Genomic DNA, 22,307 nt, shown 5'->3' on the forward strand with positions numbered 1-22,307 from the left:
ATGACACGAGTTTGCCCTTGCATTGATCTCATTGGTCACCATCTGTAGAACCGAATAAATAAATGTGAGGGTACATGATACAATAATTAAGCGCAAAGAAACGCGGTTGGCATCACAGCGTCTAAAGTGCAGTAGGATGCCGTAGCAAACCAACACGCACAAGGTAGATAAAAGCGAGACACTGGCCGCTAGAGCTCCTGCGACAAACATGCCTTTACGCTGAATCTCAGTGAACACGGTAAACGTTGTAGTACTGCCCATGAATAGTGGTATATAAAAAATATAAAAAATAAGATAAATGAAAGAAAAAGTGCAAGAATGGTGGATCTGAGAAATGAAAACATGAATGCGTTCCATTACAATTTTGGTTTTGGCCGACAAGAAAAAAGTGGTTTGTCCAATGTTGCGATTCAGCAAGGTCATCTTTTGTTTATGACACTTTATGCACATTCGACGTATGGTATCGTTTAAATTTGATAATCATGATTTCCATTGCTTGCGCTAAAAGGACCTTTTTCCTTGCTTCATAACAAATGCGTTGAAAATATAAAAACCATAAATGAGATCCATCGTAATCTTTCAGAAAGTTCTGAAAGCATATCCATGTGACCTTTACAGCAAAAGGAGATTCTTCAACGTCAATGCTCCCCTTGTTTGATCTCGCTTCAGTATTTTGACAGCCCATTGCAGATATCGGAACTCGAAATATCCGGATGAAATGGACGGATGGAAAGGGATGCCGCCAAATGAGGCAATTTTTTCGTCATTGTGACTTGGGTTTTTTGCTTCTATTATAATGAGGCGCACAATGCACGCCATTTTCATGCACTCGTTCTTAAAAAAAAATGCCACCCAAAATTCCAGATATCAACAAAGTTCGAAAACTCATTCCACCGCTTTCGGGTGAATTGCATAAAGGACAAGCTGGTAAGTCGAGTGGTGAGTCATGATAAAGTGTCATGTGTTTATGGAACATCACGTCGGTTAGGTCGCGTTGGTGTTGTCGGAGGCTCCGAAGAGTAAGCATGTCAAAATGAACTACTAGAAATGACCCACTCTTGTCTTACTCTATTCTTTTTTTTTCACTTGGTCAAAAGCTATACGGGAGCTCCGTTTTTCAGTGGCCTTGCTTCCATGAAAATGGTTAGTTTTCCAGATTATCGGTGACTATAAAAGTATTTATAAAGCTAACAACTTGTTGTGCTTAGGGCGCGGATCTTTGCCACATTTTCTGTGAGCCAGGTGCTGGTACAGTAATTAAGGTAAACCATTTGGCAGCATAGAAATTCTAAAACTATTACTTACATTTGCCATTCATAGTCTTATGCGCCTGGTAAGATTTGATGGTGACAAAAAATTGACGTACTTGAAACTAACGTCGGGCTTCCATCGTGCAACAAAACAAGACTTGATTGTTCATCCTTACATGCGAACCAAGGAGTAAGTTTTTTAATACCGAGAAACTTCAGCTGCAGACTTGCTCACTGACACCATGTAGCAAATTGGAGAAGGAAAAGATGGACGCTGGCAGTATTGTTGAGAGAATCTCGGGCGTACTCTCCCGACTTCACGTTCTTGTGGTCGGCCCCGGCTTATCGAGAGACGAAGCGATGCAGGATACTGCGAAAGCGCTAATTATGAAAGCTCGCGAACAAAATATGGCGGTCGTTATTGATGCTGTAAGTCAATCAATCACCAAGTTTGGGACTGAAAAGTAAGCACCCTCTCACATGAATCGTTTAGGATGGACTTTTCCTCGTACAAAATCATCCAGAAACCGTAAAGGACTACACAAAGGCTGTGCTCACACCGAATGTTGTTGAATTCAAGCGTCTCTGCGAGCGCATGGTGGGTGTATTACATCAACCGCACGAAGCCATTCTAACTCCGTTTCGGTCTGGCATAGAAAGTGGATGACAGCAAAGAGAAAGATACAGTGGCACAGCAGCTAAGCCAAGCTCTCGGTGGTGTCACCATCGTTCAGAAAGGAGCTGTAGATATCATCTCGAACGGCAAACAAGGTAAATACATAGAGAAAGTTGGCGTCGAAATGTAAATTTTAACACATGTTCATATTGATGGGGTGTAGTGCTCAAATGTGAAACGGAAGGAGGATTGCGCCGAGTCGGTGGTCAAGGCGATATTCTTTCTGGCACAATTGCGACCTTCCTGGCTTGGGGAAAAGCTTACGAAGACGGTGTTTGGAAGTGAGTCATCTCTGTCCTTCATCGGTGGACTTTGGTTTTTTCGATAATTAACATGAATTTGTTAGGCACGGTAATGAGGTTGATAAAGACGATGTCGCTCTGTACGCTACATGGGGCGCTTGCAGCATTGTGAGAGATACCTCGAGAAGAGCTTTCCAGAAACATCGTCGAGCGATGCTGACACACGATATGCTCACCGAACTGGGAGCAAGCTACGAACAATTCGCTGCAGGTAAGACTTTTGGTTGACTCTTTGTGAGTAAACGCATTATAGTGAACAAATCGTCGTGTTTAGGTGCGGATGATGCAAGTAAAATGTAATTCTTGACAAAATAAAGCGTTTTACTGTGTCTATCGATTGAATCATTCGAGTGAGGTATACATCCAGTCAGTACCCCCGTATCCATTGCAATCGATGAACAGGTACCAAAAAAATGATAAAACCTGTCTCGATATATCATAAACGTCGTGCTTTGTATCTGGCGCGTAAAATGGCCGCCCTGAGCTTAAAGCGCAGATGAAACTCATAGCTAGGTGCTTCATTTTCCCTTTTCAGGCATGCATCGCTTTTATCTAAAGATACAATACGAATAACGGTTATTTATTAAAAGCATTGTATCGATTACAGTTTCAAGATGATCCGCCCCTTATGATTTAGGGTAGTTCGGATAACGGTCGATAGCATAACAAACTGACTTGTATCGGCTCCTGCCTTGTACCATAAAGTTTTTCAATGTAACAAAGCTCTGGCTGTGCAACTAATGATGTTATTGGTTTTACTGTTATGAACGCACCCATTTGCAGGTAGGAGCAAGCATTGTGAATAGCATAATTTTTTTTGTCATTGAAAAGACTTGATACTCTGCGTTGAAGAGTTTGGGGGATGAAAAAATTAATGACCAAAGGATGAACTACCCTATTCCGCACCGCGTTCTGGCATTTTACCCTTCCATCGACTGCCTCTCGGCTCTTCTGCATTCTGTTCCTCTGTTGATTGACCTGCAACTGTTTCAGACCTCTTGGCAGATGCTTCACTGTTGGCTCCTTCGGAAGTTGTGCTGGAACCGACCCCTGGACCGGGCACGACGCTAAGTACCGTGGCAAGCGTCTGCATTGTTTGGAAAATCTGGTTTTGTACTTGCTCCAAGATACGCAAGCGATGTTCGATTGCATCACGGGTGACGGTGGAAAGGCTTTGCAACTGCTCATCCGTTAAAGTCACAGGAACAATATCGGCCGACGAAGGTACGTCCTGCAGTTGCGAAGGATTGGCGGTCATGGGCACCAGCGGAATGATTCCGGGCAAGTAGGTCGCAGAAGATGTCCGGCTCAAGTTGGCGTCAGCAAAAGGGGCTTGAGAAGTGAAACTCTGCCACTGTTCCCCGGTGGGACCGCCGTAAAACGATGAAGATGTGCTGGCTCCATAGGCTGAATAGTCGCCTGCAGCTCCTGTTGCTGAATTGGTTGAGTGCGGTTGCTGCTGATAAGGTGAGTGGTGGGGATAGGAATGGGTGTTGGACGTTGGATTGGCATTCGTCGCTGCTTGTGCACTACCATTGTTGGGGGCAGGTTGTGTAGTAGGGGGAGGACTCGGTGTATCTAATACAGAACTGTGAGAAAGCTTATACATGAGAACGATATCATTCTTGATACCTACTGTTGGATAAAACCGAACGGCGACTATTACAAGAAAAAGCAGGATCTCAGTATCGACTATACTCTTCATACACGCATCCCCCCAAAAAAAATAACTTACCATGTGGGACAGCTTTGCTGTCGCTCTAACCAACTACGAAGACAGTGAAAGTGGAAGATGTGGCCGCACGGAAGCTTTTTGGGTTGATCCTGGATTTGCTGGTTTCTTGCACCGCGGTTTTCTTCCGGAATCTCCGTAGGGTCAATTGCATGCATTTCTTCTCTGCAAATAATACAAGTGCTGTCGCTGGTACGTGCCAGATCTTCCACAGTAGCATTGGGATAAAGCTCGTTCATGTTACGGAAAGCACGACGATATCGGCGCAAATCTCGACATTTTTGGATGAAAGAACGGCAAGTGACATAGACATCACGAATAATATGCAGCGGCAGTTGGTAGAAAAAGGTAATATAGAGGAAGAAGATGATGTAGGTGATCATCTTGAAGAAATCTGTGCACCGTCAAATGATAAATGAAACCAATGTTCGAAAAATCTCGACATCGCTTGTACCAACCTGTGATCAAATCCACATAAAATATCCACATTGACTTTTCTTCCCATGTCTCGTCGCTTCGCATATCAATCACATTCAGGGTATATTTGCCAATGGTGGAAAGAATATCACAGATCAAAATGGTATACTGGCATCATCATCGCATTAGAAAACCATGCAAAACCGCCTATTTTATCCAGTGTCAGTTTACCTCAAATCCAAACATCACCATCGTATTAGCTCCGTTGGTCATTGTTGTATTGATGGCATGACTGGCAAATAAGCTGTCCACAATAAGCAAGATCGTCATCAGGTTAATGATACGGATGTGGAAAGCCGCTTGATTCGATGGCGATTGATCCATCTATTGAAGATGCACACGTTAGATTCCAGCAGCAGCATCACTCTGAACAGCGATCGACGTACAAATTCGACTCGGTCCTCGCATAACCAGTGAAATATCTTGAGGAATAAAAGTACAGTGAAAAGGATAAAGAAGGGCAAGTCGAATTCTTCACGAAACATGGTCATGGCAAGACAAGTCTCTGTCACCGCGTACCAGGACCGTTCATACAAATGCTGTAAGAGTCGCTTTAGAATGGACGGAAAAACGCTGTGCTAATTATGACCTAATCAGGGTAATTTATTGACTTGCCTCTACTTCGATGGCACGTAGCTCTCCAAAGAAAATGCGTTGCATGAGTTTTCCGAAAAGAAGAGAGATGACCAGTCCCATATTTAACAGAATCTAATTATTAACAAAGCCGGTGAGACGGACGGAATGAGCCAACAGGGAAAATTGACGGTGCAATACGCTACCATGATACAAGCGCTCGATTTCGACAGATAAATGCAAGCCGCATAAAAGTTGGAGCGTCGGTACATGGCCGAGACAACCACACCTACGGCCAGTGAAGCCGATATCCCGCCATAAACGGCGAATCTCATGATTTAACTACGCAATTGCAGAAGGCAGCAATAAAGACGGTTTAAAAAAGCCAGGACAAGACGACACGTTCGTCTCAGAAAAAAGCACTTTCAGCTGTCGGTGTTTCAATTTACATTAGGCGGCAGTCAAGGGAAGCGAAACCACAAAAGTGATGTCATAAAGGCGAGTGACTCTGCTTGCTGCATTAACACAGTGGCTTCGACTTATATAAATCTGTGATACCTTGATACAGGTGATGCAAAAGCTTTGTAAGCGGTGCCTAATTATGTATCGATGGCCTTTACTGAGGCCAAAACTGCTGTGTGAAGGAGGTCTCCGTCATCGGCATCTTCAAACATGTGAGAGGAATGCAAATAGATATTATATAACTTGATGGCAGGAGATACATGAATGCGAATATAGATGAACAATAATGGCTTCTAAGATATTCAATAAAGCAAATAGATGGATGATATATATGATTACATGTAAATTAGTTTGTTTTCTCGTGCGTCATAGCGCTCCAAGGAGATCGATCATCGTGTGGACGTTTGTTCGTGTTCCAACATATCTGGTAAAAAGGACATGTTATTGACGTTGTGAAATCCCAATTTTAGCCTCTTGCTTCTTACCTGACCACATATTGGTATACAGAGAACTCATCAGGGTATTTGCTTGATCAGAAGATAGATTGGAATTTCCATCGACCAGTAACCATTGTTGTCGAGTCATAGGGCTCAAGCCAGCCCAGGGGGAGTTGGGAGACAAACCCCCACTGTTATTGTCTCCCATCTCTGATATGGGTGAAGACGGAAGGCTGGTAGTCCCTGGCATCACACTCAACGAATCCGCACCCAAAGGGGAATCGACTGAGAAGTTGGAAAACGGCGAGGTTGGTATTGTCAGAGACAGCGGGGAAATGGCTTGTTCATTATTGCTGTCACCGTCACTCGATACATCATCGATGACGATTCGTGGAACTAGTATTTCGAATTGTCAGAACGAAAATCCAAAACGCCACCATGCCCAACTCACCTGGTGATTGATTTTTTCGTCTTGCGGCTGTACCGAGAAAAGGGGAAGTAGGCGGTCCATACAGACGACGAGGCGATCCGTCCGGGAAAAGTGAGCTTTGGTTGCCGACTCCCAGCTTGTTGATCTCGTCTTCGTTTCTCTTCAGCCACAGTTGATGCAAATAATGTTTTCGCTGGATCAGTGTCAAGAAAACACCGCACGCTTTTTCCGTCGCATATTGCTTGCTCAACTGATCTACTTTTCCTAATCGCTCGATCAAAGGCTCCAATCTATGACAGCACAAAGAAAGTGAGCCATTATTCCAATCGTCAAAATGCCAAACATTGCTTACGTTAGGGATTCTTCAATATTCAGGAACCGATAGGTCATGATCGTAAGGACATCCGCAAATGCAATCCCTCTCGGAGTTTCCGCATCCAGAATTTCCTGTCAAAAAAAGATTCCATGCTTCAGTGACCAGAAAAGGGGCTTACACGGTCGTTTTCGGCCACTTACCATATATGTGAGATTATACAGTTTCCGGCGTTTCTGAAGCTCGTTGGAGTCCATGAAACTCAAGCATTTGTTGACTTCGGTGAAATTGTAATAGAAATCGGCCGTATTTGGATGGGATCCAGTCATGCTGAATTTTTCATTGAGGGAACCCCTCTGGTGGTTCGTGACCGCACCTGTTTTGCTTAGTTTCTGTAGATTCCGGATACTGTGGATATCGTCATAGATTCTCAACTGAAAACGACCCTTGAGATGCTTTAATGCGCCCTATGTCAGTTCGACGATTCATGCACACAACTATTTTCAATCACTTACTCGCAGAAACTTGGCAATATCCGATTTCTGAATGAAACCTGTCGCCTTGGGATCTACTTCGGCCCAAGCATATTTGAATCTAATAAAAGATTGTGAGCCAACAATCATCGCCTTAATTTTCGCAATGCTTATTCTCTCACTTTCTCAGGTCCTGCTTGGTGATGAGCGTGAAACGAGACCGTGTCTCGTACGCATACTCAAAGTTGCTTATAATAACCTATCAAACCCATATTTTAAGCTGGAGAAACCTACATCCCCATCATACCAAAGATACTTACTGCAGTGAATAAATTCAGAAAAATATGGGTGCAAATGATATAAAAAAAGTTGAAAAGAAAGTAGGCCCAGCCAGGCGACCCGCAATCAGTCTCCAGATAATTGTCTGAATGCACGCAGTTGGGTGCTTGTACGGCGTAATCCATCATGACAGCGTTCTACAAGAGTTGGTCAGTCACGTTAAACTCGTCGCCAATAGATGAATAGAATACGAACCCAGGCTTCACCCGTTGTCATACGAACAAGCAGCAGTAAAGCATTTCCATAGTCACGGAAATTGGAATGTTCGGTGCCATAGACGCCATACTTTGTCAATCCAAAGTACTGCATGAACATCATGGCAAAAAGACACATGACAAGCATAAATACAGCCGAGACGGAAACAATGGAACGCATCGACATGCTTAAAACAACAATAACCACAGTCATATCAATCATCATGCTCAAAAAGAGATATTTGCTGGTTTACTTACGCGACTGTGTGGTACAGGGTCTGCAAAGCATCAAGACCTTGACCTAATCGGAAAGCTGCCAACACGAGAAAATACCGCTCGACACGTAGTGTCCATAACTGCATCTTTTCTGTTAATAAAACCTACGCTTCCGTAACGCCTGAAGGGACCAACTCACATCTGGTATAGCAAATCTCAGCAGCAATAAAAGTAGTGCACTGCTGGCGATGAAACCGTCGAACCAATCCCACTTGCACTTGATCCACTATTCAACGAATGAATGTCTTTGCAGTTTTTTTTCCAACCGATCAATTCAAAAGGTTTACCTTTTTCCAGCCAAAACCTAGCATTCGAATGATGACTTCGCCAATATAAATCAGAATAAATGCAATGTAGGCATATTCTGTCGCGAACAAGTCAGTATTCAGCAGCCACAGGAGGCGAGCGTTATGTTCAATGATACCTTGAAAGTCTTCTAGCCATGAAGGCTCATTCTGGAACTCGCTTGCAATGATGCCTTTGTGGAGCTGTCAGTGGGGTCACGATAATTAAATAAGAACCGCAGCTCGCCTACCTATATTAATGATCACAGCCGCCATCATCAGCCTATTAAAGACCCCGCGTTTCTTGGCTACAAGATCATAGCACCATGCGCGGATCTTTGATTTGGGTCGAAAACTTTTCGTGGTGGGTTTCATCTGGGCCAACTGCCGTTGCAAGTCGGCATACTGTCGCTGCCCGGTCGTCAGTGTCGCAATTCCATTTCTCTGCTTGAACTTTTCAATGATAACCTAATCGATGGACAGATACGCCCGTTAGCCTATGGATCACAGCATTTCCTCGCAGCAAGATAGTGTAACCTACACCAATAAACAGTTGAACGGTTCCGTGAGATACGATCATGAAAATGACGTAAAAGATGGAATGATAGATCATGGCGGAATTCCAGTCAAAGCGAGGTTGGGCATCCGGCTCGGTAGGCGTACTCATGGAGCTGAACATGGAATCCACCTAGAAAGTCCTGTTAGTTCTAATTCATATGTTATTGTTTTTAAGTTCAAAGTGTTTTACCCAGCCTTCGGTGGAAGTCAATGTGAATAACTGCAGTAGTGATAATCCAAACGTGTCGTACGAGTAAAAGTTTACTTCGGGGTTTTGCCACGCTCTTGGCACAAGAATATTTACGGACATGTCATCGTCCGAGCTGATATCATGGAGATATTCGCCTACGCATGTGGATCGGCCACTGACACTCTCGTCATTGCAAAGCCAGAACCGTCCACCGAAAATATTCACACCATAGACCGAGAAAGGGATCAGCATTAGAAAGGTCAACAGTAACGCATCCAACATCAGCGGGAACGCATGCACAATATCGATAAACACATCCTTGACGCTACTAAAGTAACGGATCAAACGAAGGATACGCAAACTACGCACCGTGCTGAGGGCGCGCGGGGTTTGTTCGCTACCGGCAAACACCGTGCCAACATTCAGGATCACGACACAAATATCCAGCTGATTCCACGGATTCCGAAGATAGGCACCCGGAGGAAGAAGGAGTCCGTCGGCAATCACTCGAATAAGAATTTCCACAATAAAAATGCCGTCGAGCGTGATATCGATGGTGTGAAACGTCGACTGCGGCAATATGCCATCACGCATTTTTCTCGTCGATGGTTCGTCCAAGATGACCATGAAAATACTCAGGAGAACGCAAGCCATGATGAACCAATTGAAAATATTGCGTCGTTCCGATTTTCCGTCTGCGCTGGATCCAGAGATGATTTTACACCAGTATCGAATTCGGCTGCGAGGAGAAAAAAAGAAGAGCGACTTTGCATTATTAACATCCTCCATCTGAGCATTGCGGTTTTCTTCGGCGACAATCAATTCGTAATCCTCCACTGGATCGTCATCCTTTTCAGCCAAACGATCAATCAAACGCGCATTCCTGCAAAGAAAAAGTCAATCGTTGAAACCCATTTTTGGTACCATCAACACCCAGTTGACTTACACTCGCAGTTTCGTTTTTAGTTCTTCTTTTTCAGTGGGGAACATCAAGCTACCAAAAAGTTTGGTCACTTTTCGTCGGGGAGGACTGATAAAGACATGCGGCACCTTTTTCTTTTCTGAATGATCTGTCAGGATATCGATCATGGACGCCTTGGTAATGGAAGCGGTGAGATTGTCCGGTAGTTTATGTACGTGCACTTGCTTTTCATCGGGCTTATTGTCGTAAAGCGAACCAAATATTCTACAAAGTATCATAAGCTTGGATTTAGCGTGCGTGTCCTCTGCCTGTCAAATTTTCACAGGAACTGCGGCACCCACCTGCTGAAAATGGTTTCTGCGGTATCGGAAGTCTTAATCATTCGTCGTCGGATAAATCGTTTGATTTGATAGTCCTTGATAAACTCATCTTCCAATTCGAAATTTTCCAGAATCACAGCAATGTACAGCCCAGACATGATGTCTAAGCAAAAAAATATATGAATAAAAGGCATTGGATGACGAATGTTACATCCACACTTACAACGACCAAAGGCGAAATAAAAGCAGAGAAAAATTGCCGAATAGATGGCGCCTGCATGAGGTTGGCTTTTCATGGAATTATAAAGGACGTCCTATCAAACAAAAGTACATTTATCCATTAGTCGACACTATCATCTACTTCCATTCCTGCACTTACAGTCCATGTTTCACTGGTATAAAGCTGAAAAAAAGCAATGACATTGAGTTGGACCATCCTCAAAAGAGTTGCACGAAATCTAAACATACCACAATAAGAGTCAGGAAGGACTGCCAAAATGTATCGAATCGCATTTCTGTAGCATTGGGTTCGATAAAGTCAACAAAATCACCACCAAACATTTGCATAAAGATGGGCGAACAAAGTGCGGTGGACAGAACCAAGAAGATGAGGACGTTGATAAAACTCTCACCCGTGCCAAGAGCCGCATACTGTATTCCAATCATTAGCGTAAAGCCTAATCGTACTCTTGGTAACTGCCATCATCTACACTCACCAGTAAGCGTTGGACTCGCGGAATGCAGATGAACAAGCGGTAAAGACGTGCCACTTGAAAAATGGTCAGATATTTGTACGAAGGCGAATCTTGGATCATTGGTAATTGGATAATGCATGTTGCGATCACAAGGAACAGGTCAAACTTGTTTCTGCCCACGGACCAGAATTGGATCCATGTCGTGGTACCGATCATCCGCAGCAAAATTTCAATGGCAAATACAAATGTAAATGCGGTTTCGGCATTGTCTATTGTTTCATGTGAGTACGTTTTCAAATAGATCCGAATCACTATTTTGAAGCCTCACCTATAAGTTCCAGAATGTCTTCACTGGCATACGCGGAACGTATACACATGAAGACCATATCAAAAAAGACCAAGAATCCTCCAAAGTAAAAAAATTCTCGACTCTTCACCAAAGCCACGATTTTGCGCTTGAATCGTAGTCGGTTGAACCCAAGCGGGTAGTCCATCAACGGGTCTTCGTACATCCACACGGGTTCTTCCTGATCGTCCAATTTTTCTGCGGTGCGCAACAAGGCGCGACGTTTCCGTTTAGCAATGAATGCACTGTGCGAACTTTCAGCACGTGCTTTCGCAAATGCCGATGTAATGACAGCTACAAATTGCACAGACGTTAGATAATTAGGAAAAGAAAAAACCGCGCAACCATGACGCGCAACGTCCAGAATTTGCCTTTGGCGAACTTACCAAAAATGAGAAAAATCAGTACAAAAGCAATGACATAAACACCCAGGCAATAGTATAGTGCGGCGGTAGTGGAATCAGCATCCTGGGTTTGATACATCAAATCGGTCCAGTATTCCAGGGACACAAAGGTATACACGGCTAAAAAAGCCGAGAAGATGGTATCGAAATTGAGGAACCCATAAGACGGATTGTTGGACGACACTTCCATACAAATTTGTCCGATCGAGCAAAGATGGCCATGATAACCGGCATAGCCGTATTCATCGAGCGTCGGATTGTACGGTCCAAACACATCGGTTCCATTGTAATAGCCCGAGCAATACTGCGCCGGTTGCACCAGAACGGCTGTATACGATATTTAACATGATCAGTTGGCTGAAGTCACACTGCATTTCACAGGTCCACTTACGTTCATTTCCCGGGATCAACTGGTAACATCGCCGAGAGAAAACACCCTGAAAAGTAATCAAACCAGCCAGGGCAAACAACAGCATAAAGAAAAAGATGAACCCAGAGACATCGAGTAACAACTGCCATCCCGTTTCCAAAGATCGAAGAATAACCTAACAACGGAGAACAACCACAGTCGTGGATGGATGAGACATTTTGGCACATAATACAACCGAAAAGGAAAATTAATACTTACGGCTGTACCGGGAAATATACACAGTAATCGTAAGGGACGTAATGCAGCTAGGGCTTTGAATAGGGAGCAATAGGGGTATTGGTGGACCATGAGCGCAAAGTCGATCCAGTAGGAAATAATGGAGACACAATCCATGGCATTTCCGAAACTGTTGAGATAAGCTTTGTGATTTCGGTTGTGTGATTTTTTTACGGGGAAACTTGTGGGAGGTGGAGATGAATCTTCGGTCAATTCGGATGTGCAATAAAAGGTTTTACGGATGAGTCGACCCACGGGCTCAAAGATGATATGTACAGCGTGTTTATCAACATCGGGAGGTATAATGAGTCCGTAGGCGACAATTTTGCAGATCATTTCTATGCTGAAATCACAAGGTCAGTAGCTGCACGGACGTTGTTTTTTTTGACACCATAACCCCGGATCGGGCCTTACGTAAAGACGATTTGAATAGCGAATATAATGTAATGGGACCAATGAGCCCCAAATACGGTTTTCTCTGTATTTCTGAGGATGGGGACGCAAGCAAGCACAAACCATTGCAGTAGCAGGAGGATCAACATCCAGGATTCAATATAACTAACATGAAACAAAAAACAAAAACCCAAAATTTCAATCACCGAGCCGCGGGTCTAAATAAACATGGCGGCAAAATCTTTACCTTGATCTGATAAACTTCCATGCAATGCAGCGCAAGGGATTGGTGGGGGAAAAGATGTGCAAGGAACGACCTTCCAGGCGGTACAAGGGAGCCGGTGCAGATCGAATCCGATCCAGTTGTCGGTGGAGAGTGGACGATGAGGCCCCGGCTGAAAGAGGCACAGCCTCGTTCTTTTCTGAGCGGTAGACCAGATCATGTTGATCGGTATTGCCATCTTTGGACAAAACAATGGCGCCTTGCTTGTCGCTCACCATACTCGCTTTGGGCGACGAATTGAGTTTGGAGGGTGGTTCAGGTGGTGCTGAGTAAGGTGGCGTCGTATCGGATAATTGGCCTGGATCGGTTGTTAAACAATGAATCAAATCAACATTGTCCAATTTTGCCAACGCTTTGGTTTCCGACACTCGAGAATGGATGACTCGTCGGGCTCCGCCAAACAGTATTTCGACCAGTCGATGTTTTCGTCGTCGCTGAGACATTTCTGACATGTGCGATATCGTAGGCATGTGATGGCGGTTCAGTCTCAATGGAGAAGGATGTGTTCGCATGTAATGATGGGTTCGGGTATCATAGGCTCGCATGGACTCGCTCTTTCGAACGGAGGACCCGGTGACGGATGTCAACGACGAGGTGCGTGATGTCAGTTTTAGATCATTGAACGACAACCCTGAAGGAGATTTCGGCAAGTCGGCTTCGTAAGTCCAAGAGAATGGAGACAAGTCGCTCGTTCGTGGTGAATTCAGTTTGGATTTGTCGATCGCTTCCAACTGAGCCGAATGGCGTCGAGAACGTAGACCGGTATCCGAGAGAGACGATGTTGGATAACCCGGGGACAGCGAAGGACGAAGATGAGATGTGGTGGAGATGCCAAGACCGGCCGTTACTCGTTCATCCACAGCAGAAAGAGTGGAATTAAAAAACGGTGGTCGATTCGGCAATAGATTGTCCAATTTATTTTTCTTTTGCAGCAGGTCCCTTGTGAGTGGTAAAGGCGCTGGATTGGTTGCAGCGGGCACGGGAGCTACTGGAGACAATGAGGCTGGACTCCACCGAAAACCAGACGATGCTGACGAAGACGATCGAAAATGTGTGGGGGACAAGGATTCAGGGGAATTCGGAGTTGCATGCTCTGATTCATGGTGATGGTTGGAGGATAGTACCTCTGTCAAGATTATCTGAGGAACAGTAGGTGTAGATGGCTTCTCTGATGATGAAGACATTCAGATTGGTATCAAAGGATATATAGGGAGGGATCACTTCACAGAAGTAAACGATTAAACTCTAGCATGAATTTGCAGACACGTCGAAATGAAAGGCCAACAGTTGCAGAAGTCATGCCGTTTCAGATTCACAAAAAGGTGGGAGAGCGGATTTGCGATCGCTGTGTCACATTTTTCGACAGTCACTCGATTTGGTCCTATGTTTTGAGACGATTGAGGAGAACAATATTCTTACTTCACAGACCGCTGATGACATTTTTCACCCTCATCATTGCACTGCTGACATGGACATCCTTCAAACCCTCGAAGTATAATGGTCTCGTATACCTTTCAAAGACAAAACTGTTATGCATCAAAGACGTTGGGTGGTCGAAAAAAGAAAAACGCATCAATGCGTATGTTTGTTCCTGTGTGAGGGAGTTTGAAAACCGCGAATTTCGAATTGTTTGCGGCAAAAAGAAAAATCACTATGCACATGGAACATGGAACACTGTTTTTTTTGCCTTTGAATCGCAATAATGCATATTATGTGTATTGTTTACACCAAATGATATGCGCATCAAAATGAAATTTATAAATAAAATACTATATATTAGCATCAATGCACAATGACAAATCAAATGATCACCGATAACGCTGTACATAACATTATATCGGAGGAGATGTCTCTCTTCCTCGACGAGCAAGGGCATTGAAATTGGTTCAATACATCATCTTCATTTACTAAACTGTATAACTTGCCTTGGCATTTAAAAAAATTCATACGTCTGTTGGTGTCAGTTGCCAAAATCTACACAAATTTCGAAAATAACCACTTCAAGTATTCTGTTTTTTCCTCGCAAGTCTACCATTTGCAGTCGGTCATTTTCGCTTTTGTTAAGCCTGCGATGTCGTTTAAGGAGTCACATTTTGGTTAGTAGCCAATCTTCAGAAAGGTCTTGTTTCCTGTCTTCTCCGGACATCACGCTAGTCGGCGAGTAGGGTGAAGCGAGCGAAATCATTAGTGTACCAGAGTCTGCAGATTTTTTTACTCGCACAGGCACAGGCACACGCCAAGCCAAACAGTCTAAACATCAACTTTTTTTCGGTCTTGGCGGTTTGACCCTTTTTTCGGCAGTTGGCTGGTATCATTCTTTTATTTTACTCCATCTAACCAAAGATGAATGAGAAGAATACATTGTTTTAGACTGTTTGCAATTAAATTGACGGATATTTCGCGTACGTCATTCCATTATCTGACTGCAAAAAGATATTTAATGTTTTAAAAGCTTGTATTATGGTCCACTTATTTCATCGATGCATTTTTTATTTTTATTTGTTTTGCATATCTTCTTTAGCATCATCCTATCCACCAAAAGAAGATTAGAGTCCATTCCTATTGGGGCTCAGCAATGAGAAAAAAAAATGAGAGAATGATGAGGTGATTTGAAAAGCAGTCCATTCATCCCAATGAAGCAGTGCCCCTGACTCAGCTGTTCTCGGTTATTTCAGTGCCCGTTTATCGGAGTACAGAATAATGTGCCCAACTCGTCACAGAAATGACTGCTTTTGAAAGCGCCCAAAAACTATAAAAAGACGAGCTGCCCGTTCAATTGCAACTCATACTTACCTGGGTCGTGCATTCGGTGATCAAGGAGGCCGAGTGCACAGCTTAGTTGGCTGTCATTGCACAGCGACAGTTGGCTTCGCTGCGAACACCTTCGGGTGTCTCGAGACCACAATTTTTGCTTTGGGGGAATGAGCGGTTCGCTGCTTGCTCCCCCGCTTTCAATATAAAAAAAAAGGAAAATGAAAAAAAATAAGAGTCTCTTCAGTATTTAGCTAGTTTTGTTTTTAAGAAGAGCAGTCAGGCTGGGGAACGTTAAACGATAGAAATCCCTTTCAATTTCTTTTTTTCTGGGAATAAAAAGGAAGAACGAATTCAATTTGTCCTCTGTTTCTCACGAGCACGTGATTTTCACGTACAGCTGGTTATGAACATGAAATGAAGCATTGAGTTTCTGGGTTTTTCCCTTTTCTCTTTAGTCATTCAGAAAGATGCTTGCCACTGTTGCCGCCACTCGCGCCATTGCCTTCCAAACCTTTAAAGTAGGTTCAGCATGGAAAACGGTCATGTGAAACACAACTGCTGAATTGTGCTAACCTGTCACCAGGTACAAGCTCGTGGTTTGTCCTCTTCTGCACCTCGAAGCAAGGTATGTTTCTTTTGGCGTAGCCTTGTTTGACTGTTGCAATTTTTTTTCTTTCTCACCACTCGGTTACAAAAGGTGAACATTGATCACATCAAGCGTATTGGTGTGGTGGGATCCGGACAAATGGGTCTGGGTATCGCGTATGTTGCGGCCAACGTCACCCGATTGCCCGTCGTTTTGATGGATATCAACAAGGATCAAACCGATAAGGGCATCCAATTCATGAGTAAGTGGTTCTCTCTGGGAATAAAATCACCGAGCAAAAATAATGATGCCTGTTGATTCTCCTTTGTGTAGATAAACTGTTGGAAAAGGATGTTGGCAAGAACAAGATCACGGCCGAACATGCCCAAGTGACGCGTGAACTCGTCTCCACGACTAATTCGCTCACTGGCTTGTCCGATGTCGACTTTATTATCGAAGCCGCCTCCGAGAACTTGAACATTAAGACCGCCATCTTCCGGGATTTGGACTCGATTTGTAAATCCGATGCTATTCTTGCTTCCAACACAAGCAGTATCAGCATCACCAAGATTGCCGCCGCTACCAAGAAAGCCGATCAGGTACTTTGCCACAAGCAACTGAAAATGAGCAGAACGTTGTAGAGTTTTTGACCCGCGTTTTGCACATGATAGGTCATCGGTATGCATTTCATGAACCCCGTGCCCGTGATGAAGCTCGTGGAAATCATTCCCGGTCTTCAAACCAGCACTGCCGTGTTGGATCAAACACGTACATTGGCCGAAGCCATGGGCAAGACCTGCACTGTTGTCAAGGATATTCCCGGCTTTGTTGCTAACCGATTGTTGATGCCTTACATCAACGAAGCTGTCATGCTTCTTGAGAGTGTAAGTGTTGAAGGCCGCTTGACCTCGACTTGACAATGCGATGATGAGGTTGGCTAATGGAATTTTTATCTTAGGAATTCGCCAGCGCGGAGGATATTGACACCACCATGAAACTGGGTACGAACATGCCCATGGGACCTTTGACATTGGCCGACTTTATTGGTCTGGATACCTGTCTTGCCATTATGAAGGTTCTTTACGAAAACACCGGTGACTCCAAGTACCGTCCCTGTGTTCTCTTGCAAAAGTTTGTTGATGCCGGCTGGTTAGGCAAGAAGAGTGGTCGCGGTATCTACTCTTATAAATAAGCACATGCTTCACTAAAATATATAAATTCGGATGTAACATTTTGTACAAAAAAAAACAGTCGCACGAACGAACAACCGAAAAAAAAAAAGAAAAGAACCGCCCGGTATGCATGTGAATATGGATATCCATTCATTACCCTATAGATCCGCTCTTTCTTTATAAAGTGCAAAATGATCACGATAACAATTGAGGCCTCTTCAGGCTGCTATTCATCATTATGAGGTTGCAGCTGCTGCGAATCAACTAAATCGTTACTAACGATAACAGCCATGTGGCATCCGTTTATTGAGTATCAAAGATTGATGTATGGATAAAAATGAATGCCTCATCATTTGAGAAATCAAGCACCTTCAGGATTCCGTGCTGAACTCGGTGCATTTCAGTGTGCCCTGAATGTACCGATCATTGTGGCTTTCATTGCAATACCGCCCTGAATTTTCAGTGTATTTTTATATCACTCCCAGTACATCTATAAAACATCTTTTCATCATTGAATTAATGCGGTGTACGCATTTATTTTCTGGGAGCAGCATAAACTTTTGAGTCTGTGGCAAAATGATGAATGAAAGGATTTCGCCCAATGCTTATAGTGTATTTTGTACAGTCATGCCCAATTTTTCAAGAAACCATGGACTCCGCATGTATGCATAGGATGGGCAAGTTGGAAAGAGCCCACGGTTTCTCTGCCGTCGGTTCTCCAGTATATGCCGTTTCTCGCTATCCGCAACACAGCACCCAATTCCGTTGAAATAACGGAATGAAATAAGCCCTGTTTTCATCACTTTTTTTAATTCGTTTTATTTTCTTCATCCACTAACGATGCTTCTAGTGAATAGTTCACCGTTCTTCTTGGGCACCGGTTGAACTAACATCACTTGGCTTCTTTTCCTCGCTTGTCTCTGCAGGTGTTGTATCAGTGTCCACTTCCGCTGAATCCAACGTTGACGGCTCCGCTTCCGAGTTCCTTCGCTGTTGTCGACGTTCCTCAAAAGCAACCCGTTCCTTTCGCGCGTCCTCGACTTGCTGATCAATGATCCGGAGCAACTTCACAGGGATTTCATTGGGTCTGTAACATAATGATGGTGTGGCTCTAGTCTGAATAAAATTGGCAAGGTGTTCCTTTTGTAATAAAGCCTTAAATTCCTAAATAAAGAAAAAGATAGAAAAATAGGCGTGAGTGATGCAGTGAACAAGACAAAAGCAAGTGGAACATGAAAATAATTACTCTTTCTTCTTCACGCTGTTTCAGTAACCTTCGCTTTTCGACCTCTTTTGCTTCACGCTCTGCTTGTAGTCTCTTTGCTGTCTCTTCTTTTTCTTGAGCCAATCTCTCCCGTAACTTTTGGTTAATCTCCTGTCGTCTTTTTTCCTACAGTCAAGTTTCAATCGAAGTCAATGCCACTTTCTCACAGCAAGGCACAGGACCTATAACCAAACCACTTACTGTTTCTGACATTTGTTCATTGTCGTCTTTGAATTTATTGAGCGTACCAAGCAGAACACCAAATAACCGCTGACCACGTTTTTTACCGGCTGCACTAAGATCTAATCGTGGGCGTTTCGCCTGCAGAAAAAGCAAAAAGATGGGTGAGCAAAACTATATTGTGTCAATGGATGATAGATCTCGAACCTCTCCGTCTTCGTTAGGAGCGGAAGACGATCCTTCGCCCGATGACGGTTGATCCAAAGGTCGTTTACGCTCGTCTGATGGAATGGTAGCTTGCGGAGGGACGACAATGCTCGACTTGACCATGGTGCAACTGTAAATGCGTTCAGTGAAACGAAGAGAGTCAAAACTTTTTGGGCCTTTTTGCTGAAATTATTTCTGTTTCGCTCTTTCTGAAAGTCATCACGTGACCCGTTCATTTCGGTTTTTGCTCTATTGGCGAGCAGCTGCGGCAACATTCTGCAGGCGCTTGCTCCCAATATTTTACCAATTAGACAATTCTTTCCATTCACAGTGTCACTGCTTAAACAGATTAAATGTGTTGTATGAATTCAAGTGTTGAGTACGTCAATTGAGTTGGCATAGCATTATCTGATTCAAAGAACTCTTTTAGTGTGTAAATTAACTCAGGACCGCGCTGACAGCAAAATTACGCTCATTGAATCTATCCTATGAACTTATCTTGAAGGCGGCATGAGATATGTGAGAATTATAATTCTCTTGTAGGAGGCGTTCATCTTTAACTGTGGAATTACTTTTTCGTTGCAGGCGTTGGTGAAAAAGTCAGTGTGCCATCAAATGGAAATAATAATTTGTATCTAAGAAAGAACGATGGGTGTCAAAGGTCTCAAGAATCATTTTGGAAAGTGCATAAAGGAGAGGCTACAGATAAAAACAGGCGCATAAGGCCAATGACACAGCAGGATTGAAAGCCCGGAAAACGGCCAGCGTGGATTTTTCAAGAGCCGCGACCTGCAAGCAAATCAGTACGCGGTCTTTTTCATTGGATAGTCATCCTCACCTCTGTATTCGATAGAATTCGGGTGCTTTTCAGTGTCCATCATGACAGACAATGTAGCTGCCTTGCGCCATCGGACAAGTGGCAAATCGCGCAATAACCCGGTCCAAGAGAAAAAACAAGACGTCAGTGCCTTGGCAGAACAACGATCGGGACGATCATCGCGACTCTTTGTTTTTACTGTATGCTTGGTCTTTCGATTGATCAATGCAGCGCTGACAAGAACCTACGATAACCCGGACGAGTACTGGCAGGCCCAAGAGGTGGCCCATCGCATGGTCTTTGGATATCCTTTTAATGTGTTTTTATCGCTGTCTACTCAGTTTTTACTTGTCTTCTCTATTTTCTATCCTTAACCTGCCGCACATATGGTTATGTCACGTGGGAATGGCGAGAGAAAATACGCAGCTATGCCCACCCACTGGTGTTTGCAGCCATTTACAAGCTTGTGGCAATGCTAGGTTTAGATGACACAAATTTATTGGTAAGGAGACATCAAAGGCATCGATCACCGCACGATTTTTATGCTTTCGTCACATAGATCCTCGCTCCTCGCTATTTTCAAGCTTGTCTCGCTGCGGTAGCCGATTATGCGACCTATGCTTTAGCCAAAAGAACCATTGAAAACAATATTGCCCCTTATATTGTAAGTTTGTTCGAGCACAAAAACGTTTCAACCGTATCTAACTGTGCAGTTGGCACCCAAGTTATTTGCCACGCTTTGTTCGTGGTTCAACTTTTTCATGGCGGCGAGAACGCTATCCAATGCCATGGAAACCGTATTCACTGTCTTGGCGTTAAATTACTGGCCTTTCCCTGGCCTGGTAGATATCTCCCTCGATCGACGGTGGCAAAGGTTAGAGTGAAAACCGTGAAATACACTCTGGTGTATCAGGAATATTCCGGTCTCGATCTAAATGCATGGATAGACACTATCGAATCGCACTTGGTTTGGCCTCCGTGGCATGTATTCTACGACCCACCAACGTATTGATATGGGTGTTTCTCGGCTTACAATTGCTGATCAATAGTCCACAAAAGCGATGGGCGATTCTATTTCAGACCGCCATGATTGGGTAAGATATGGGTTGCTTTCTGTTTGGAATCTGCGATAATGACCCTCAACTGCCACAGTATCGTGTCATTAGTTTGCGTGATTCTTTTAGATACCCGAATTTATAATGGGCACTGGAGAGCGATTTTAAGTGACCCCGTGGTGGCTCCCCTTCGTTTCTTTCAGGTCAATGTGGTAGCGTCGATTTCCTTGTTTTACGGTACCCATCCGTGGCATTGGTATTTCAGTCAAGGTGTTCCCGTGATGGCGACGACTTTTCTTCCTGTCATGATGTATGGCTATTACAAGTTGACCCAGTCCGAGCATCGGAGGCAAGCCAAGCTGTATGGGCAGCTGGTGGCATGGATTTTACTAGTGTACAGCCTGTTGTCTCATAAGGAATTCCGCTTTGTTTTCCCGATTCTCCCCTTGCTCTTGATTTTTGCCGCGTACGGGTTGTCCCAATTGCAAGGTTACAAAAAGTCAATTATTTTCGGTTTGATATTCACCCAGTTCCCGATGGGAATCTATCTCAATTTATGGCACCAGCGCGGGGTAATGGATGTGATGGTTTGGATCAAGCAACAGCAACCGCCCTTAGTAGGCGTGCTTATGCCGTGTCATTCCACGCCATGGCAGTCCATTGTACACAATCCCAAGGTCGATATGTGGTTTTTAACGTGTGAGCCGCCTCTCACACATGATCCAAACTATGTGGATGAAGCTGACCAGTTCTATGCGAATCCGGCCCGTTTCCTTAGCCAGCTTACGCGGCCGTGGCCTACGCATTTGGTGGTGTTTGAGAACTTGCTGCATGATCCGGAAGTGAAACAAATACTGGATGACGGTCATTATCACATCTGTCAACGTTTCTTCAATACCCATTTTCACGATGATAAACGACGCCGAGGTGATGTGATGGTACTTTGTGGAGGGGCGTAGATCAGGCGACTTTTTTTTTTCATGTGATGCAAAATTGTGAATACAATAAAGCAAAAAAAAAAAAAGAGAGATGTTCAAAATTGGCGCCTCTTATTGCGCTTTTTAAATCCCCGCATTCGACTCATCTTTTTCCGGTTCTGTGCACCCTGAGCGAAGCGTAACTCTTTTTTTATTCTTTGCCGGCTTTCAGTTTATCAACCTTAATCTTGTATACAGACGATTTATGTCCGTAGTTTCCACACACACCAAACGGTCCGGGCGACCGACGTCTTCCACCAGTGCGAATCTTAGCTCAGCTACACCGGATTCCGACTTGCTGTCGGTGTCAAGTCGTCAGC

General features: G+C 44.0%; 8 protein-coding genes across 8 annotated transcripts; 3 read left to right on the plus strand and 5 right to left on the minus strand.

Moving 5' to 3' along the window:
* Positions 1–824: 824 nt before the first annotated feature.
* On the plus strand, positions 825–2,763 carry BYT42DRAFT_565488 (H-hydrate dehydratase). The gene is made up of 11 exons (XM_051567873.1): positions 825–927; positions 989–1,019; positions 1,098–1,143; positions 1,209–1,262; positions 1,321–1,333; positions 1,407–1,440; positions 1,499–1,679; positions 1,744–1,848; positions 1,907–2,021; positions 2,090–2,207; positions 2,273–2,763. Exons 1-11 carry the CDS (start codon positions 846–848, stop codon positions 2,454–2,456), a joined length of 963 nt encoding a protein of 320 aa, XP_051424446.1. The 5' UTR covers positions 825–845; the 3' UTR covers positions 2,457–2,763.
* Positions 2,764–2,801: 38 nt separating this feature from the next.
* Positions 2,802–4,092, minus strand: BYT42DRAFT_294870 (uncharacterized protein). The gene is made up of 2 exons (XM_051562887.1): positions 3,964–4,092; positions 2,802–3,887 (listed from the first exon to the last, which is right to left on the minus strand). The coding sequence occupies exon 2, from the start codon at positions 3,835–3,837 to the stop codon at positions 3,124–3,126; it is 714 nt and encodes a 237-aa protein (XP_051424447.1). The 5' UTR covers positions 3,838–3,887; positions 3,964–4,092; the 3' UTR covers positions 2,802–3,123.
* Positions 3,960–5,345, minus strand: BYT42DRAFT_495224 (uncharacterized protein; the record flags this gene model as incomplete). The annotated part of the gene is made up of 6 exons (XM_051564349.1): positions 3,960–4,354; positions 4,419–4,545; positions 4,609–4,761; positions 4,824–4,988; positions 5,059–5,145; positions 5,217–5,345. The coding sequence occupies 6 exons, from the start codon at positions 5,343–5,345 to the stop codon at positions 3,960–3,962; spliced, it is 1,056 nt and encodes a 351-aa protein (XP_051424448.1).
* Positions 5,346–5,861: 516 nt separating this feature from the next.
* Positions 5,862–12,416, minus strand: BYT42DRAFT_593142 (Ion transport protein-domain-containing protein; the record flags this gene model as incomplete). The annotated part of the gene is made up of 23 exons (XM_051570675.1): positions 5,862–5,896; positions 5,958–6,305; positions 6,361–6,629; positions 6,692–6,786; positions 6,856–7,107; positions 7,168–7,246; positions 7,308–7,384; positions 7,446–7,601; positions 7,660–7,846; positions 7,917–7,971; positions 8,470–8,686; positions 8,760–8,906; positions 8,967–9,849; positions 9,913–10,152; positions 10,230–10,371; positions 10,432–10,522; positions 10,588–10,611; positions 10,677–10,859; positions 10,925–11,172; positions 11,232–11,543; positions 11,636–11,980; positions 12,045–12,198; positions 12,282–12,416. The coding sequence occupies 23 exons, from the start codon at positions 12,414–12,416 to the stop codon at positions 5,862–5,864; spliced, it is 4,674 nt and encodes a 1,557-aa protein (XP_051424449.1).
* Positions 12,416–14,314, minus strand: BYT42DRAFT_294914 (uncharacterized protein). The gene is made up of 3 exons (XM_051562888.1): positions 12,940–14,314; positions 12,714–12,857; positions 12,416–12,637 (listed from the first exon to the last, which is right to left on the minus strand). The coding sequence occupies exons 1-3, from the start codon at positions 14,157–14,159 to the stop codon at positions 12,586–12,588; spliced, it is 1,416 nt and encodes a 471-aa protein (XP_051424450.1). The 5' UTR covers positions 14,160–14,314; the 3' UTR covers positions 12,416–12,585.
* A 2,160-nt stretch (positions 14,315–16,474) lies between these two features.
* BYT42DRAFT_495038 (3-hydroxyacyl-CoA dehydrogenase) lies at positions 16,475–17,507 on the plus strand (the record flags this gene model as incomplete). The annotated part of the gene is made up of 4 exons (XM_051564336.1): positions 16,475–16,577; positions 16,649–16,914; positions 16,987–17,199; positions 17,274–17,507. 4 exons carry the CDS (start codon positions 16,475–16,477, stop codon positions 17,505–17,507), a joined length of 816 nt encoding a protein of 271 aa, XP_051424451.1.
* An 838-nt stretch (positions 17,508–18,345) lies between these two features.
* BYT42DRAFT_545102 (pinin/SDK/memA/ protein conserved region-domain-containing protein) lies at positions 18,346–19,261 on the minus strand (the record flags this gene model as incomplete). The annotated part of the gene is made up of 4 exons (XM_051565795.1): positions 18,346–18,651; positions 18,734–18,877; positions 18,953–19,072; positions 19,139–19,261. The coding sequence occupies 4 exons, from the start codon at positions 19,259–19,261 to the stop codon at positions 18,346–18,348; spliced, it is 693 nt and encodes a 230-aa protein (XP_051424452.1).
* A 635-nt stretch (positions 19,262–19,896) lies between these two features.
* On the plus strand, positions 19,897–22,037 carry BYT42DRAFT_565528 (Alg9-like mannosyltransferase family-domain-containing protein). The gene is made up of 6 exons (XM_051567874.1): positions 19,897–20,259; positions 20,340–20,457; positions 20,515–20,619; positions 20,681–20,829; positions 20,903–21,049; positions 21,108–22,037. Exons 1-6 carry the CDS (start codon positions 20,018–20,020, stop codon positions 21,967–21,969), a joined length of 1,623 nt encoding a protein of 540 aa, XP_051424453.1. The 5' UTR covers positions 19,897–20,017; the 3' UTR covers positions 21,970–22,037.
* Positions 22,038–22,307: the final 270 nt, after the last annotated feature.

This window comes from Radiomyces spectabilis (genome assembly GCF_025331425.1).
Source record: "Radiomyces spectabilis strain NRRL 2753 chromosome Unknown BYT42scaffold_5, whole genome shotgun sequence".
Taxonomy (NCBI): Eukaryota; Fungi; Mucoromycota; class Mucoromycetes; order Mucorales; family Radiomycetaceae; genus Radiomyces; species Radiomyces spectabilis.

What these genes read in the sequence shown, in the direction of transcription:
- BYT42DRAFT_565528 (XM_051567874.1), top strand. Translation starts at nt 20,018, where the DNA reads ATGACAGACAATGTAGCTGCCTTGCGCCATCGGACAAGTGGCAAATCG. An exon ending in GCCCATCGCATGGTCTTTGG is followed by an intron (nt 20,260 to 20,339) that starts ATATCCTTTTAA and finishes AACCTGCCGCAC; the next exon opens with ATATGGTTATGTCACGTGGG. An exon ending in CTCGATCGACGGTGGCAAAG is followed by an intron (nt 20,830 to 20,902) that starts GTTAGAGTGAAA and finishes ATGCATGGATAG; the next exon opens with ACACTATCGAATCGCACTTG.
- BYT42DRAFT_565488 (XM_051567873.1), top strand. Translation starts at nt 846, where the DNA reads ATGCCACCCAAAATTCCAGATATCAACAAAGTTCGAAAACTCATTCCA. An exon ending in ATTGCATAAAGGACAAGCTG is followed by an intron (nt 928 to 988) that starts GTAAGTCGAGTG and finishes CACGTCGGTTAG; the next exon opens with GTCGCGTTGGTGTTGTCGGA. An exon ending in GTTGTCGGAGGCTCCGAAGA is followed by an intron (nt 1,020 to 1,097) that starts GTAAGCATGTCA and finishes CTTGGTCAAAAG; the next exon opens with CTATACGGGAGCTCCGTTTT.
- BYT42DRAFT_294870 (XM_051562887.1), bottom strand. Translation starts at nt 3,837, where the DNA reads ATGTATAAGCTTTCTCACAGTTCTGTATTAGATACACCGAGTCCTCCC.
- BYT42DRAFT_294914 (XM_051562888.1), bottom strand. Translation starts at nt 14,159, where the DNA reads ATGTCTTCATCATCAGAGAAGCCATCTACACCTACTGTTCCTCAGATA. An exon ending in TGGAAGTTTATCAGATCAAG is followed by an intron (nt 12,858 to 12,939) that starts GTAAAGATTTTG and finishes GTTTCATGTTAG; the next exon opens with TTATATTGAATCCTGGATGT. An exon ending in GCTATTCAAATCGTCTTTAC is followed by an intron (nt 12,638 to 12,713) that starts GTAAGGCCCGAT and finishes ATTTCAGCATAG; the next exon opens with AAATGATCTGCAAAATTGTC.